A 15,686-nucleotide genomic window follows, 5' to 3' on the forward strand; every position below is an offset into this window, starting at 1 on the left:
TGCCCACTGTTGGTGCTTTCGGCGGTGGACAGGGGTCAGCATGGGCACCCTGACTGGTCTGCGGCTATGCAGCCCCATACACAACAAACTGTGATGCACTGTGTATTCTGACCCCTTTCTATCAGAAACAGCATTAACTTCTTGAGCAATTTGAGCTACAGTAGCTTGTCTGTTTGATCGGACCACATGGGCCAGCCTTGCCATCAATGATTCTTGGCCGTCCTTGAACCACTTTTGATAGATACTGACCACTGCAGACCGGGAACACCCCACAAGAGCTGCAGTTTTGGAGATGCTCTGACCCAGTCATCTAGCCATTACAATTTGGCCTTTTTCAAACTCGCTCGAATCCTTACACTTGCCCGTTTTTCCTGCTTCTAACACATCAGCTTTGAGGACAAAATGTTCACTTGCTGCCAAATATATCCCATCCACTAACAGGTGCCGTGATAAAGAGATAAACAGCATTATTTACTTCACCTGTCGGTGTATACTGTGTGTGTGTGTGTGTGTGTGTGTGTGTTTTGGTCCCCCATGAAGAAAATAGCTGATAAACTACACTAAGTGATGTTTTTTTGAAAATGTAAAAAAAGCAGAAGGTTTTCTGTGATGGGTAGGTTTAGGGGTAGAGTGATAGAATATACAGTACAGTTTGTACAGTATAAAAATCATTATGTCTATGTTAAGTCCCCGTAAAACATGAAAACCTAACGTGAGTATGTGTGTATACGTCAATACTGTAAATTGTGCATGTGACTTTTCCCTATTTTTACATTTAGATTACACAATGCTGTCATCTAGTTACTTAGCGTTCATTTTCAAAAACACTAATGATTTAATAACACTTAAATTTTTAGCAAATCTGAAAATGAATATCCATTTTTACACTGTACATTATAATTTTGATGTCTAAAATCACTGGTAGCATTCAAAATATTTTACTTTTACTGTTTCATTCATTTAGACTAAATTGTATAGAATATTATTATCAGCCATTTATCAGGATCAGCCAAAGTGCCGCATCCCTAAAATTTCAGTGTATAGGTTGGATGTTAGTTTATACCAGCTTTTGCTAATTACCCATGCCACCTTGTTTGGTATAAAATACCTTATTTGATATTTTTTTTACTGAATGTGGTGATAAAACAGTGTAGACCATGCATGCAAATAAGCAGATGCTTTTAAAATCATTCTGAGTGAATTCCCCCTCAATTGGGTTTTAATAATTTGGGGTTTTACCCGGTTATGGAGATCCACACAAATATTTTGTGCGTTGATGTCTGTGTGTTTTAGAGGTTAGTCCTCCACGCAAGGTCTCACTTGATGCTGTGGGTCTGGAGAACGTTACTGTGAGCTGGTGGCCTTCACCTGATGAGGAAGCTGATGAATATTACATCCGACTCCGGCCACAAACAAATCGGACCCAAATTCGAGAGTTCTGGGTAAATGGCTCCACCCGTGTCTCTCTTACACAGCTCAAACCAGGTGGGACGTATGAAGTGGGCGTGGCTGCAGTGAAGGACAACAACAGAAGTGCACTAATTACTATACAACAGACTCTGAGTATGATTCATTTGTTTTTATCTTCCTTTTCCTTCATTTCCCTTACGATGCTTCTGTCTCAGTCTATAATATGCATTTTTGTTTCAGAACCTGATAGCGTCCAGATAGCTGTCCCATATGCAGTTGGCACACATTCTGTGGAGCTCTTTGTGCAGATGCCTAGAAACAGTATTTACGACGGCATCACCATTACTCACCAGAATAATCGATCCTGGACGCCAGTGTCCAAAGACAGCATCAAAGTGCTAGTCAGCAACCTAAATCCAGGGACGCAGTATAACTTTTATGTGTTTGTGACCAGCAGAGACACAAGCAGTGACGGTTTTGCTTTACCACCTGTGAGGACCTGTGAGAAAACATTTAAGAAACCTATATTCTTATTGCTCACATTAGTACTGTACAAGTCAAAAGTTTGGAACCATTAAAGGGATAGTTCACCCAAATATGAAATATTTTTATGTCATAATTTACTCACCCTCAAGTTGTTCCAAACCTGTATGAGTTTCTTTGTTCTGCTGAACACAAAAGAAGATATTTAGAAGAATGTTTGTAACAAAGCATGTGATAGAATTTCATTTTTGGGTGAACTATCCCTTTAAGATATTTTTTATGTTTTTGAAAGATGCCCCTTACGCTCACAAAGGCTGCAATTGTTTGATCAAAAATACAGCAAAAATTGTAATATGAAATATTATTACAATTTAAAATAACTGTTTTCTATTTGAATATATTTATTTTAAATGTGTAATTGTCTCCTGTGATGGCAAAGCTAAATTTTCAGGATCATTACTGACGGTCTTCAGTGTCACATGATCCTTCAGAAATCATTCTAATATGCTGATTTGCTGCTCAATAATTAGACATTTTTCTTGAGCTCCAAAATCAGAAAAAAAATCATACTTTTATTCAGAAAGGATGCATTAATTGACACATGATCCTTCAGAAATCATTAATGCTGATTTAGTGCTCAACTTTCTTATAATCAGATGTCATTTTGATCAAATAAATGCATGAGAAAATGGTGAGCTTGAGACTTCAAAAAAACTTTTGCGGGAACCAATCACAGACTGGCTTATCCACCTGGCGCGCTATTGGCGGGTTTAACACGATGACGGATAGAGAAGCGATGGATCGATGCCCGTTGATCACGCCTCTTGTGGTCTGATCGGTTGAAGGACTATCCAATTGCATACAGAGTCATTTGAATTATGCTCGTTTATCACGCTTCTTGTGCAGTAGAAAATACATAGCAGACTCCCCAGACCAATGTTCAATCTTAAATTGAGCTTGGTCTGGTGATAGCCATACAATAAGCATACTGCTTATTACAAAGAATATATGAAACAATATGTTGTTTGCAAGAAATGTTCAAATAATCCTCATGTCGTCACATGACCTTGTTACATTGCTTATTTAATGCAGCAAGTGCCATCCAGTTTTAATTTTGAAAATAAAAATGTATTTTTCCTTTCGATCTAGTTTTGCACAATATGATGCTATTCCAAACATAGTCATAGAGTCTCTGGGACTCCACTGGTGAAGTACTGAATATGAATATCTGTTTATCTATTTACAGGTTTGGCTCCTCCCACTCATGTGCATGCTGGTGTTGTGACTGACAGCTCCATAGAGCTCTTGTGGGACAGGGCTGAGGGGGACGGCCATCATTACGAGGCGCTGTGTATGAACTGCACTGATACTGTCATGGTATGATCCTGTGTTTGTGAGTACACATCCTGTGTATGTCCTGTTTCTTCTTTAAAGTGAAATAGCTTCTTGAGTGGATGACCTCATACAGTGCTGCATTTGATGGAGAAAAAAGTGCCTAGCAGTCACTCATACTGTATGTGTCAATGCCAGTTTGCCACCATCAATGGCATTGCCTTCATTATTATGAAACTAAAGTGAAATTGTGCACAGAATATTTTGGAGTAAATGTTTTATGCTGTCCTTAAATAATAGATACTCAAACAAAAAATGTTGTGTGTGTCTTCTAGGTGCAGAAGGTAGCGGACACTAGAGCAGTTTTTAAAGACGTGATAGCAGGAAAGCTATGCAACTTTTCAGTCCGAACTGAGAAGGAATTTTTCAGAGACAGTCCAGCAGTGATTATCACCGTCAGAGCTGGTAAACATACATTCACGCAGGCTTAACTACTTACACTACTGTTCAAAAGTTTAGGGTCAGAAAGATCTTTTTTTATTATTATTCTTTTATTCAGCAAGAACGCATTAACTTGATCAAAAGTGACAGTAAAAACTTTTACATTGTTACAAAATATTTGGTTTCACTTTATTTTGATGGTCCCTTTAACACATTCTGTTGACTATAAATAACATTGCACCAACATGTCTACTAATTCTCATTAGAGTGTTAGTAGAGTATTAGTAGACTGGTAGGGTTAGGGTTAGAATAAGTTGACATTTACTTGCAAAGTTACTTATAGTCAGTAGAATGTCTGTTGGAGGACCATCACAATAAAGAGTTAGCAGACATTAAGCAGACAGTCTACTGATAATCTAATGAGAGTTAATTGATATGTAGTTGCAAATTTACTTATAGTCAACATAATGTTCAAAAGGGACCATCAAAATAAAGTGTTACCAAATATTTCTATTTCAAATAAATGCTGTTCTTTTGAACTTTCTATTCATTAAATCTATTTTTGAGCACCAAATCAGCATATTAGAATGATTTCTGAAGGATCATGTGACTGTAAGGCTGGAAGCTTACGCTGCTATTTTGAACCAATAATTGGAGTTGAAGGATGACATGCATAATACAGTTATTTATCTGGCTCCAATACACAAATAATACAATTTCATGATTTTTTTTATTTTTTATTTTTTATTGTTTGTATCTCCCAGGATACATTGCCCCATTATGGGGTATATTCTCTCATAACTTAAACTAAACATTATTTGCAAAATTCTGTTGAATAATAAGTAAAATGCCTATTTATGAATATATTAGCCTACTGTATCATATTTAATACGCACATTTCTAGGGCCTATAAATTATCAATATGACCAAAACTTTGCTGAAAAAACATTTTATTTTGTGTTAAAAATTAAAAGTTCTTTTTACATTTTTTCATGGTAATTAGTGTCAAATATGACAACAGGCTTTTGGGGAACATTTTCCATCTCTCAATTATTGATTTGCAATGAATTGCATATATGAGCCATAAAAGCCTGATGTATAAATATGATACTCAGTAAAAAAAAAAAAATTAAATAAAATCAAAAATAAAAAAATTTCTATATATTGACATATATATATACATATATATACATACATACAGTGGGGCAAAAAAGTATTTAGTCAGCCACCAATTGTGCAAGTTATCCCACTTAAAAAGATGAGAGATGCCTGTACTTTTCATCATAGGTACACTTCAACTATGAGAGACAGAATGAGAAAAAAAATCCAGAAAATCATATTGTCTGATTTTTAAAGAATTTATTTGCAAATTATGGTGGAAAATAAGTATTTGGTCAATAACAAAAGTTTATCTCGATACTTTGTTATATACCCTTTGTTGGCAATGACAGAGGTCAAACGTTTTCTGTAAGTCTCCACAAGGTTTTTACACACTGTTGCTGGTAGTTTGGCCCATTCCTCCATGCAGATCTCCTCTAGAGCAGTGATGTTTTGGGGCTGTCGCTGGGCAACACAGATTTTCAACTCCCTCCAAAGATTTTCTATGGGGTTGAGATCTGAAGACTGGCTAGGCCACTCCAGGACCTTGAAATACTTCTTACGAAACCACTCCTTCGTTGCCCGGGCGGTGTGTTTGGGATCATTTTCATGCTGAAAGACCCAGCCACGTTTCATCTTCAATGCCCTTGCTGATGGAAGGAGGTTTTTACTCAAAATCTCAGGATACATGGCCCCATTCATTCTTTCCTTTACACGGATCAGTCGTCCTGGTCCCTTTGCAGAAAAACAGCCCCAAAGCATGATGTTTCCACCCCCATGCTTCACAGTAGGTATGGTGTTCTTTGGATGCAACTCAGCATTCTTTCTCCTCCAAACACGACAAGTTGAGTTTTTACCAAAAAGTTCTATTTTGGTTTCATCTGACCATATGACATTCTCCCAATCCTCTTCTGGATCATCCAAATGCTCTCTAGCAAACTTCAGATGGGCCCGGACATGTACTGGCTTAAGCAGGGGGACACATCTGGCACTGCAGGATTTGAGTCCCTTGCGGCGTAGTGTTACTGATGGTAGCCTTTGTTACTTTGGTCCCAGCTCTCTGCAGGTCATTCACTAGGTGTGGTTCTGGGATTTTTGCTCACCGTTCTTGTGATCATTTTGACCCCACAGGGTGAGATCTTGCGTGGATATATAGTATATACAGTATATATATATATATATACAAGTTTGCATGTGTTTTTTGTTGAGTATCATATCACACACACACACACACACACACACACTTGTTAGGCTTTTATGGCTCATATGAAAAACACCAATTGAAACAAATGGTACAGATGTGTCACTCAGGTGTAAGCGAACCATCCTGTGCTTAGAGTGTCCCAACAGTCCTCAATCGGCATATTGATGAATCCCTTGCACTAGATAGACATTAGTATACTGTGATGATGAAGGCCATTGTACCAAGTTTAATTCACATGTATACCCTTAAAGGGAATTCTGAAGAACTAGGGCAGTAAAGAGTTATACCCATATTAGCTCAACCCTACATGACACTGAAGAGTTATGATGCTGACAATTCAGCTTAGCATCGCAGAAATAAATTACATTTTAAAATATTTTCAAATGAAATACTGATTTTTAAAAATTGTAATAATATTTCACAATATTACTGTTTTTACTTTTCAATCAAATAAATGCAGCCTGGTCAGCATAAGTGACTTCTTTTATAAACATTACAAATCTGGACCCCAGTTTTTGAACGGTATATACTTTCACTTAATATTCTACTTACAACAGCACACCCATGCTTTTAGACCAACTTTTCCTATCATTGTTTACTCATTACTGAAATTGAATTAGCAATTTCTAGAAAAATGTATGGAATTTATTAAGGACTTTTTTAGTTTGTGCAGTCCTGTGATGTTTCCAGGAGTTTTATGAATCCTGCTTGATGACTTTAATTGCCTTGTGTCTTGTTTGTAGCTCCCAGTTCAGTCACCTTGTTGCCTGTGCAGAGGACATCAGCATCTCTCAGTATGCGCTGGAGGGCAGGCCAGGGGGTCAGTGACTTATTCATCCTGTCCATCAGAAACTCAACCTTTATCCTGCAGACCAATCAGAGTGCGTCTGATGACAGGTGCGGATTTAGATCAGTTATCTGCCCTGAAGATTCGTTTTTTATTTGAGAGAGGTTTGGACTGCTACTTGCTCTCTTTTTAGAACATATCGCTTTGACAACCTGTTGCCTGGAAGTGTGTATACTGTTGAAGTGAGCAGTGTTAGTGGAGACAGGCGAAGTTTACCTGCTTCTGCAATTGCTAACACACGTGAGTGTTACTACACTTATACATTGATACAAAACTTAGCAAAAACGTATTGTCTACTCTCTCAAACAAATCCACATAATATCTCTTTTTCAAAACATACTGCCTTGCTGCACTGCCTACATAGACAGCTGCCCTCTAAGGTAGCATGCTAACTGAAACGGAACCTTATAAATGACTTATTCGGAACACTTCACTTAGGTAGCAACTCCATTAGCATTTACTTACAAACGCCCCACAAAAAATGCTTTTCATGTGATGGCAATTCAATAGAGTTTGATGTTAGTGTGCCACTATGCTAAACTGATACTCCAGTAAACATAAGAATACATAGCATATATTGGGTTTAAATATGTTTATCAGTAGTTTTAGGTATTGTGTAATATTTAAAGTTTGAGGGTAAAGAAAGAAGTATCTTCTGCTCACCAAGGCTGCATTTATTTGACCAAAAATACAGTAAAAACAGTAGTAATATTGTGAAATTGTATTGCTGATCTGCTGCTCAAGAAACATTTCTTAGTATTATCAATATTGAAAACAGTTGTGCTACTTAATATTTTTGTGGAAACCACAATACATTTTCAGGATTCTTTGATGAATAAAAAGTTCAAAAGAACAGCATTTCATTTAAATAGAAATATTTTGTAACATTATAAATGTCTTTACTGTCACTTTTGATCAATTTAAAGGTATAGTTCACCCATAAATGAAAATTACCCCATGATTTACTCACCCTCAAGCCATCCTAGGTGTATATGAAATTCTTCTTTCAGACGAATACAATCTGAGTTATATTAATAAATGTCCTCAAAATTTTAAGCCCAAAAAAGTGCATCCATCCATTATAAAAGTAATCCACAGGGGGTTAATAAAGGCCTTCTGAAGCGTATCCATGGGTTTTTGTAAAGTAAAATATCTAGCTTCCGGCGGATCGCCTTCCGTATTCGAAAAAAGGATAAATGGCCCGACGATGACGTCGGACGTAGCTAAGCGCCGAGAGGCGTTACACTTTCTGCGTAAGTTGAATATGGAAGTCAGTCTGCCAGAAGCTAGATATTTTACATTATAACATGTTTTTTTCTTACACAAACCCATCAATTATCTTCAGAAGGCCTTTATTAACCACCCAGAGCCTCACAAATGACTTTTATAATGTGTGGATACACTTTTTTGGGCTTCAAATTTTGGGCTACCATTCACTGCCATTATAATACTTGGATTAGCCAGGACATTTATTAATATAACTCCTAGGATATGCTTGAGGGTGAGTAAATGATGGGATAATTTTCATTTTTGTGTAAACTATCCCTTTAATGTGTCCTTGGTGAATAAAAGTATTATTTTCTGTAAAAAATCCATCCAATTCTCATCTGCCATCTTGGATGGATGAACCACTCCCCACCCCTCCACTGCACTTATTGCAGTGCATTCTGGGATTGGCTTCTTGGTGAAAGATATGTGTAATACTGCTCTTGAATTGGCCATAAGAAGGTATCGTAGAGACATGAGGATGTTAGGACAGTGTCAAATGCTTTCTGACAGGCTATTTAGTTGAAATTATGCTGCCCGATTTTTGAACAGCCTGTTCCTATGATGCCTTATGAGCACATATGATGCCTTTAAATGCCAACTATGTAGGCAGCTCACTAGGGTTTGGAAACAGAGCTGTAAACTCACACATGCTCTCAAAAATATTGTTTTTATACCTCAGTTCCAGAACCTCCTGATGATCTCACTTGCATTGAACAGGAAGTGAGCAGCATGTATGTGATGTGGACACACCCACCAGGCAGAGTGGATGGTTACAGGGTAGGGTGACTTTTTGATCATCCAATCAGTATCGAGATCTATATAATGTAGGGATTTGGTAGTTGTATGAGTGTATTTTCTCATTTTTGCTTGATTGTTTGTTTTTATAGACTGAATAGGCTAGAAGGTAGAAAGAGTTATTATAATTTTTTTTATTGTAAGCATGACTAAACTAGTGTTGGGGCCTTTGTACACCTGTTAAAACTTTCATACCGACCGTCTCAGCTGAAATGTAACCTAGCAATACCCTGTAGTCCTGTGTGCTCGGGTTTCTGCCTTTCTAATAATACATGAGCGCCAATCCTTTATTTTACCTTGCAGAGAGAGGGAAGATATTTGAGTGTATGATGTAAAATTCCAATTTTGCAAACATGAGAAGATGTTTTTCATCCAGTGTAAAGTCCCTTTGGAATAATCTGGACTAAAGTGACCTCCTACGGTAATCTCCTCACTTCGATGGTCACTCCTATTCTAGATTGGCCCTGCAGCATCCCAGATCTTTGACTTGGCTACTAACATGATTTTTAAATTTGTTTGTAATTTTATTTAACACTACCAAAGTTTGGTAGCCTAGTCCCAGACTAAAATGCATGCTTGAGCTGTTTTAACTGAAAGCAACTTGCACTAATATATATGAAAATATGTCAATGCCATTGGTTTGTCTTAAGATGCACACTAGGAATGTTTGTTTTTTGTTTTTTTCTCTAAGGCATGTTTATAAAAGCTGTTTAAATGCCTTAATTTTACTAAAGCCTAATCCTGGCTTAATTTAAGCCCTGTCTGTGAAACCAGGCCTGGGGATAGTCATTTTCTTCATGTTTTTTTTTGGAAAAAGTCTCTTGTGTTCACCACGGCTGCATTTAAATTATTTGCAAGCAAATATTGTGAAATATTTTTACAATTTAAAAAAACTCTTCTATTTTAATATGTTTTAAAAAGTAGTTTATTCCTGTGATGTCAAAGCTGAATTTTCAACATCATTACTCTAGTCTTCAGAGTCATATGATCTGATTTGCTGCCCAAGAAACATTTATTATTATTATCATCATTTTTGAAAACAGTTGTGCTGCTTAATATTTTTGTGGAAACTCTGATACATTTTTTTCAGGAATATTTAGTAAATAGAAAGTTCAAAAGAACAGCATTTATTTAAAACTCTTTTGTAACATTGTACGTCTTTACTTTCACTAGTAATCAATTTAATGCATCCTTGCTGAATAAAAAAATGGTCTTGTGAATGATAGTGTTTGAAGTTTATGCCTATACTTGTTTTATTTCTGTTGCTTTCTTTCTTTCTTTTCATTTGTTCCTCTTTAGTTTCGATATGGCCTCGCGGGTGACCTCCCTCTGCAACACCAGGTTGATCTCCATGGAAACAGTGTCAGGATTCATGACCTGACCCCAGGAAGTGATTACAGGTTTGAGATCCAGTCCTTCCTGGGGTCAGATTTCAGCCAGACCACATTCAAAAACATCTCTACTAGTAGGAATCTCCCAGTGATACTTTCTACTTTTAGTATCATTAACAAATACAGATATGAAAAACTACATTGCACAAACACATACAGTGCATTCGGAAAGTATTCACAACGCTTCACTTTTTCCACATTTTGTATTGTTACAGCCTTATTAAAAAATAATGGGGTATTGTTTGTAGAATTTTTAGGTAAATCATTAATTTAATCCATTTTGGAATAAGCCTCTAACAATATAAAATGTGGAAAAAGTGAAACGCTGTGAAAACTTTCCGGATGCACTGTATTAATAAGAAAGGTCATTCTATGCACTGATTTATTTTTATTATTTTTTTCATTCCAGGGCCAGCAGGTGTATGTTCACTCTCTGTGTCTCACATCAACATCACATCAGCCACAGTGGCATGGGCACCAGCTGCTGGCCATTTAGATTTTTATAAAGTGACCATCAGTAACAGCTCTCATATCTGGACATTAGACGTGAATCCACACTCGCAGGAGGTCACCATTAATGGCCTACGGAGCGGCTGCTCCTACAACACCACTGTACAACGCTTCAGAAACACCATCAGTGGAAGCCCTGCCACCATATCCATACACACAGGTTAGACTGTTTCCCCAAATGCACCTTGCATAATGAAAGGTAGTAATTCTTCTAAAACTGTTTTAGAATAGTTTGTATTGTCAAATTAAGCTTGAATTGAACCGAACTGAATCAATCTGAATTAAACCTGATTCATCTTGCATTGAATTGAACAAATCCGAACTGAATTTAACGGAACCAAACTGAGCCTTAAAGAGACAGTTCACCCAAAAATGTAAAAATTCGGTTACACTTTATTTCGATGGTCCACTTTAAACATTCTACTAACTATAAGTAACTTTGCAACTACATGTCAACTAACTGTCATTAGAGTATTAGTTGACTGTCAGCAGACTGGTAGGTTATGGTTAGGTGTTAGGGTTCGGGTTAGTAGAATGGGCTTTATGCACAGCTGCACTACTTCCTGAACTTCAGCCAGCTCCTTTGTTTCCTGTCTGCCATTATTGGACAAACTGATTAATCCAGGTGTGTCTGATTATTGTTGTTGTTACTACAGAGGTCAGGCACACCTGGATTAATCAGTTTGTCCAATAATGGCAGACAGGAAACAAAGGAGCTGGCTGAAGTTCAGGAAGTAGTGCAGCTGTGCATAAAGCCAATTAGTTGAATTGTAGTTGCCAAGTTACTTATAGTCAGTAGAATGTCTGTTGGGGGACCAACAAAATAAAGTTTTAGTAAATATTAATCAGACAGTCTACAAATACTCTAATGACAGTTAGTTGACATGTAGTTGCAAAGTTACTAATAGTTAGTAGAATGTCTAAAGTGGACTATCAAAATAAAGTGTTACCAAAAATTCTGTCATTAATTACTCACTCTCATGACGTTCCAAACCCGTAAGACTTTTGTTCATCTTCGGAACCCAAATGAAGATCTTTTTGATGATATATGAGAGTTTCCTGTCCCTCCGTAGACAGCTACAACTGAAACTTTGACGCTTCCAAAAGTTCATAAAGAGTTCGAAAAACGAATCCATATGAATTGAGCGGTTTAGTCCAAATTTTCTGAAGAGACTCGATCGCTTTATAGGATGAAAAGATTAAATTTAGGCTTTTATTCACATTTTATTTTAGGGTGAACTAACCCTTTAACCGTAAATTATATTAAATTTTATAAATTGAACAGAAATAAATTGAACAGAACTTAACTGAAAGGAATTATTCATTTAGATTCAAATCAGTTATGTTTGGCTTTGGTTCAACAGCATTGAATTGAACTAAACCAATCTTAACTGAATCAAATTGAATTGAACCAAACTGAAATTAATAAAATTAAACCATTTATTAACATCACCATCATTCATTTCTAATCAATTTTGCTTTATGAACATCATTGTTGATCGTTTTTTGTAAGGCACTTTTGTTTTTTGATTTGTTTGAAAGGTGCGTTATAAATGAAGACTGATTGGTTGATTGGTTGATTGATTGATTGATTGATTGATTGATTGATTGATTGATTGATTGATTGAAAATTAATCGAACCAAACCTGATTAAACTGAATGAAATTTAATTTAACCAAACTGAAAGTGAACTAATTTAGGCATTTGTCTGTCTATAAAATATATACATGCATTTTTTTGTGCAAAACCCAAATCTGTGTGTTTCAGTGCCTGCGGGTCCTGAAGGGTTGCGTGTGATCAGCGTGTCACCTCGTGCTTTCTCACTCCGCTGGCTGACATCACCTGGATGTGATAAGAACTACCAGATCCAACTTCTTCCTGACCACGGCAATATTACCATCACCACCACAGCAGACAGCTACGTCCAGGTACACACTCCCCCCCCCCAACCCCCCCCCCCCCCCCCCCCCCCCCACAAACACACACACACACACCTGAGTCACTCACAGAGCTCTCCCACAGCCGTATGCCAGGTGTCAGGTAGAAGAGTATCCGTGTCAGCTGGGCGGAGTCTGTGGAGGAAGGTTGGAGAACAAGGGAGAGAGTGAAAGAGAGAGAGAAGACCATTAATAATAGGTTTAGCATTGGTGGTGGGACTAGTTTGTTTCTGATCACTCGCATACCACCGGTTAGTTACCCCGTCCAACCATTCAGCAGCTCTCTCTTAGTGAGGGGCCATCATGCCATCCTGTTTGCCCCTGCTGGTTATCCTGTACGCGGGCCTCGGTAACGTTCAGGTAGGCATCAATTGCATATTTGCATTGCATGGGTTTTGCATTACATGACACGCATTAAATGCTCAGGATAGCAGGGTTTGGTGCCATTCAGAATTGTATTGAGAATTATCTTAAATACCAATTCAGTTTGTGATGTAGCAAACAGAATTATTTAAAAAAGTAGAATTAAAATAGAATACTGTAATCTTTGAAATGTCACCTATAGAAATGTGTATTTAATACAGTATATATTCCATTATATTCAATAAATTAAACTTTAATATTATGGTCATATTGGAAAAACAGGACTCTTTTTCCAGAATGAAAAAAGAAAATTTAATTTTGTAATATTCTATATATATAGATAGTATGTATAATTTAAATAGTATATTGAAAATGTTGTGATATTCTGAAATCTTTATTCCTGCAAAATAGATTTATTTTCATAAAAGTTTGCTGAACTCTTACACACACACACACACACACACACACACTTTGGTCTGTTAGAGAGTGATGGCGAGACGCTATACGACCTTGGAGGAATTCTTGAACTGGCTTGTGTTTCTTAGAATTAAGAAATACGACAGTTCTGCCACACAAACAAAGACTTGAGTGTGTGATAAATATCACTGCATTGAAAGGATACTTGTAAAGGACTGACATTTTTACATTTTATGCATTCATTTGTAGAGCATTCATAATTGAACATCATAATAACATTTATGATAAACATCTTGAGAATTAGTTAAATTGCAAAATGGCTCAGAAGAGTTTGTAAGCAAATATTTTGGTTGATATTTGTTATTTATTTGCAGTGAAATTCATAGAAGTGTGTCTTATATATAGACGTTATATAACACATGGATTCGATTTTGCCAGGTTATGTTTTACTGGTGTTGTCAGGCTATTTTATCCTCAGATCTGATAAGACTTTTGTCTTTCTGGAGCAAGTGGTGTTACATCACGTACGGTAACTTAGCCTGCCGCTGTTACATTACTCAACAAATTTTGTGAACGTGACAGAAGACCACAAGAGATGCTTTTGATCTATGATTTATATAAACATTGGAATTATTGCTTATGGCTCAAGAAGATTTGCTTGCAAAGCGTGTGTTTGTGTGTCTGTTTGTGGGAGTGTCTGAGGTGCATGGATTATTGATGGTATCTATTGATGTACAAAATTTCTTGTGTTTTTGAGGGCGGTTTGATGCATGAGGGTATTTTGGAGTAATATTGCAATGTGTTTGATTAATGTAAGTCATTGTCTTCAGTCAGGCACAGCCAGTGCTATTAGGATCACGTTCATATATCTGATCACATTCAAATTGTGACTTGTTTATTATCTAGTGCTGACTTTTTGGTTTTACCTGAGGTTTATTTTATAGCATATTATGCTTTAGTTTTCTCAGAAGAGAAATATGCACTGAAAATGAGCCTTTACTGACTATATTGTTTGAAAAATTGCACACCATTCAGTAATGCAAAATGCAATAACTGAATCAGAATAAGAATCAGATTTTTTACAATCCTGAAATTTTAGGTGCAAAACAACACCAACAAAAGAAGTAACAAGAAGACATACGATTTTACCATTATAAAGGTCATTCTCAAAAACTGGACTTTTTGGCTTATAAAATGCTGCGTTCAATTTCCTACCATAAATCATAAATATGTATTAACATTTGGACATAGGGGTGGGCGATATGACCAAAATCTTATATAATTAAAATCTTATATCATATGATACATTTTCACGATAACGATATATAACAAGATATAGTTATTTTTGCCTAACCCTTAAACATTAGAGTGGAAAATGTTCATCAAAAAATTATTTCATGTCACTTTTTATATCATCTGGACTTAATTAAAACATTTCCCAAGGAATTTTTGAAATATTTGATATAGTTTGGATTTTAAGAGTTGTATCTCCCGGGATAGGTTGTCCTATTAGGGTATAAAAAAAAGAATTATTCACACCCGCATGAAAAAATACTATAGTTTATTATAGTAAAATTACAGTAAAATTACTCTAGTAAATACTATAGTGTTTTTGAAGCATTCTATAGTAAAGATACTACAGTAAATTGTAGTATATTATAGTATTTACTACACTTTAGTAAACTATTTACTGTAGTATATTTACTATAGTATGGTTCAAAAACACTATAGTATTTACTAGTAATTTTACTATAATATACTATAGTATTTTTTCATGGGGGCAGTATTGACAATGAGTGGTGGTTAGGGTTTGGGTAAACTGGGCCCACTGTACTGGTCATTGCATTATTGCGACAATTGTGGGGTGGGTTGTGGGGGGTGGGGTATCCAGTAGAAATCTCGTTCCAGAACCGGGGCCCTTAGGAAAGACCCTTATAGGCCCTTCCTGGCCTCTACACAGTCCCCCTTTCTCAGTCTATGTATTTTGAGTTTTTGAAAAAAAAAATTGTGCAAATGTTAATATTCACTTGTAAAACTGATATTATTACATTTAGCTGACAACATCTTTGCTTTTTTAACTAGATATTTTCTTACACTGTTTCACAATGCTAATTTTATGGTCAACTCTTGAGGTCCACAGTCCTGCAGGGTTTAGCTCCATCCCTAATCAAACATATAATGCAATTTAT

General features: G+C 36.4%; 1 protein-coding gene across 1 annotated transcript in view; it reads left to right on the forward strand.

The window, feature by feature from the left end:
* Window positions 1–15,686, forward strand: part of ptprq (protein tyrosine phosphatase receptor type Q) — a gene marked incomplete at both ends in the record, with an annotated part of 70,808 nt that overhangs the window by 7,544 nt on the left and 47,578 nt on the right. Inside the window, 10 exons of the mRNA XM_079826143.1 lie at window positions 1,294–1,563; window positions 1,651–1,911; window positions 3,140–3,270; window positions 3,561–3,690; window positions 6,712–6,865; window positions 6,949–7,055; window positions 8,764–8,861; window positions 10,179–10,344; window positions 10,680–10,940; window positions 12,548–12,708. Of these exons, the coding sequence (XP_079682269.1) occupies window positions 1,294–1,563; window positions 1,651–1,911; window positions 3,140–3,270; window positions 3,561–3,690; window positions 6,712–6,865; window positions 6,949–7,055; window positions 8,764–8,861; window positions 10,179–10,344; window positions 10,680–10,940; window positions 12,548–12,708 (1,739 nt within the window). The remainder of the gene's footprint in view (window positions 1–1,293; window positions 1,564–1,650; window positions 1,912–3,139; window positions 3,271–3,560; window positions 3,691–6,711; window positions 6,866–6,948; window positions 7,056–8,763; window positions 8,862–10,178; window positions 10,345–10,679; window positions 10,941–12,547; window positions 12,709–15,686) is intronic.

Source organism: Gobio gobio (genome assembly GCF_949357685.1).
Source record: "Gobio gobio genome assembly, chromosome: 9".
NCBI lineage: Eukaryota > Metazoa > Chordata > Actinopteri > Cypriniformes > Gobionidae > Gobio > Gobio gobio.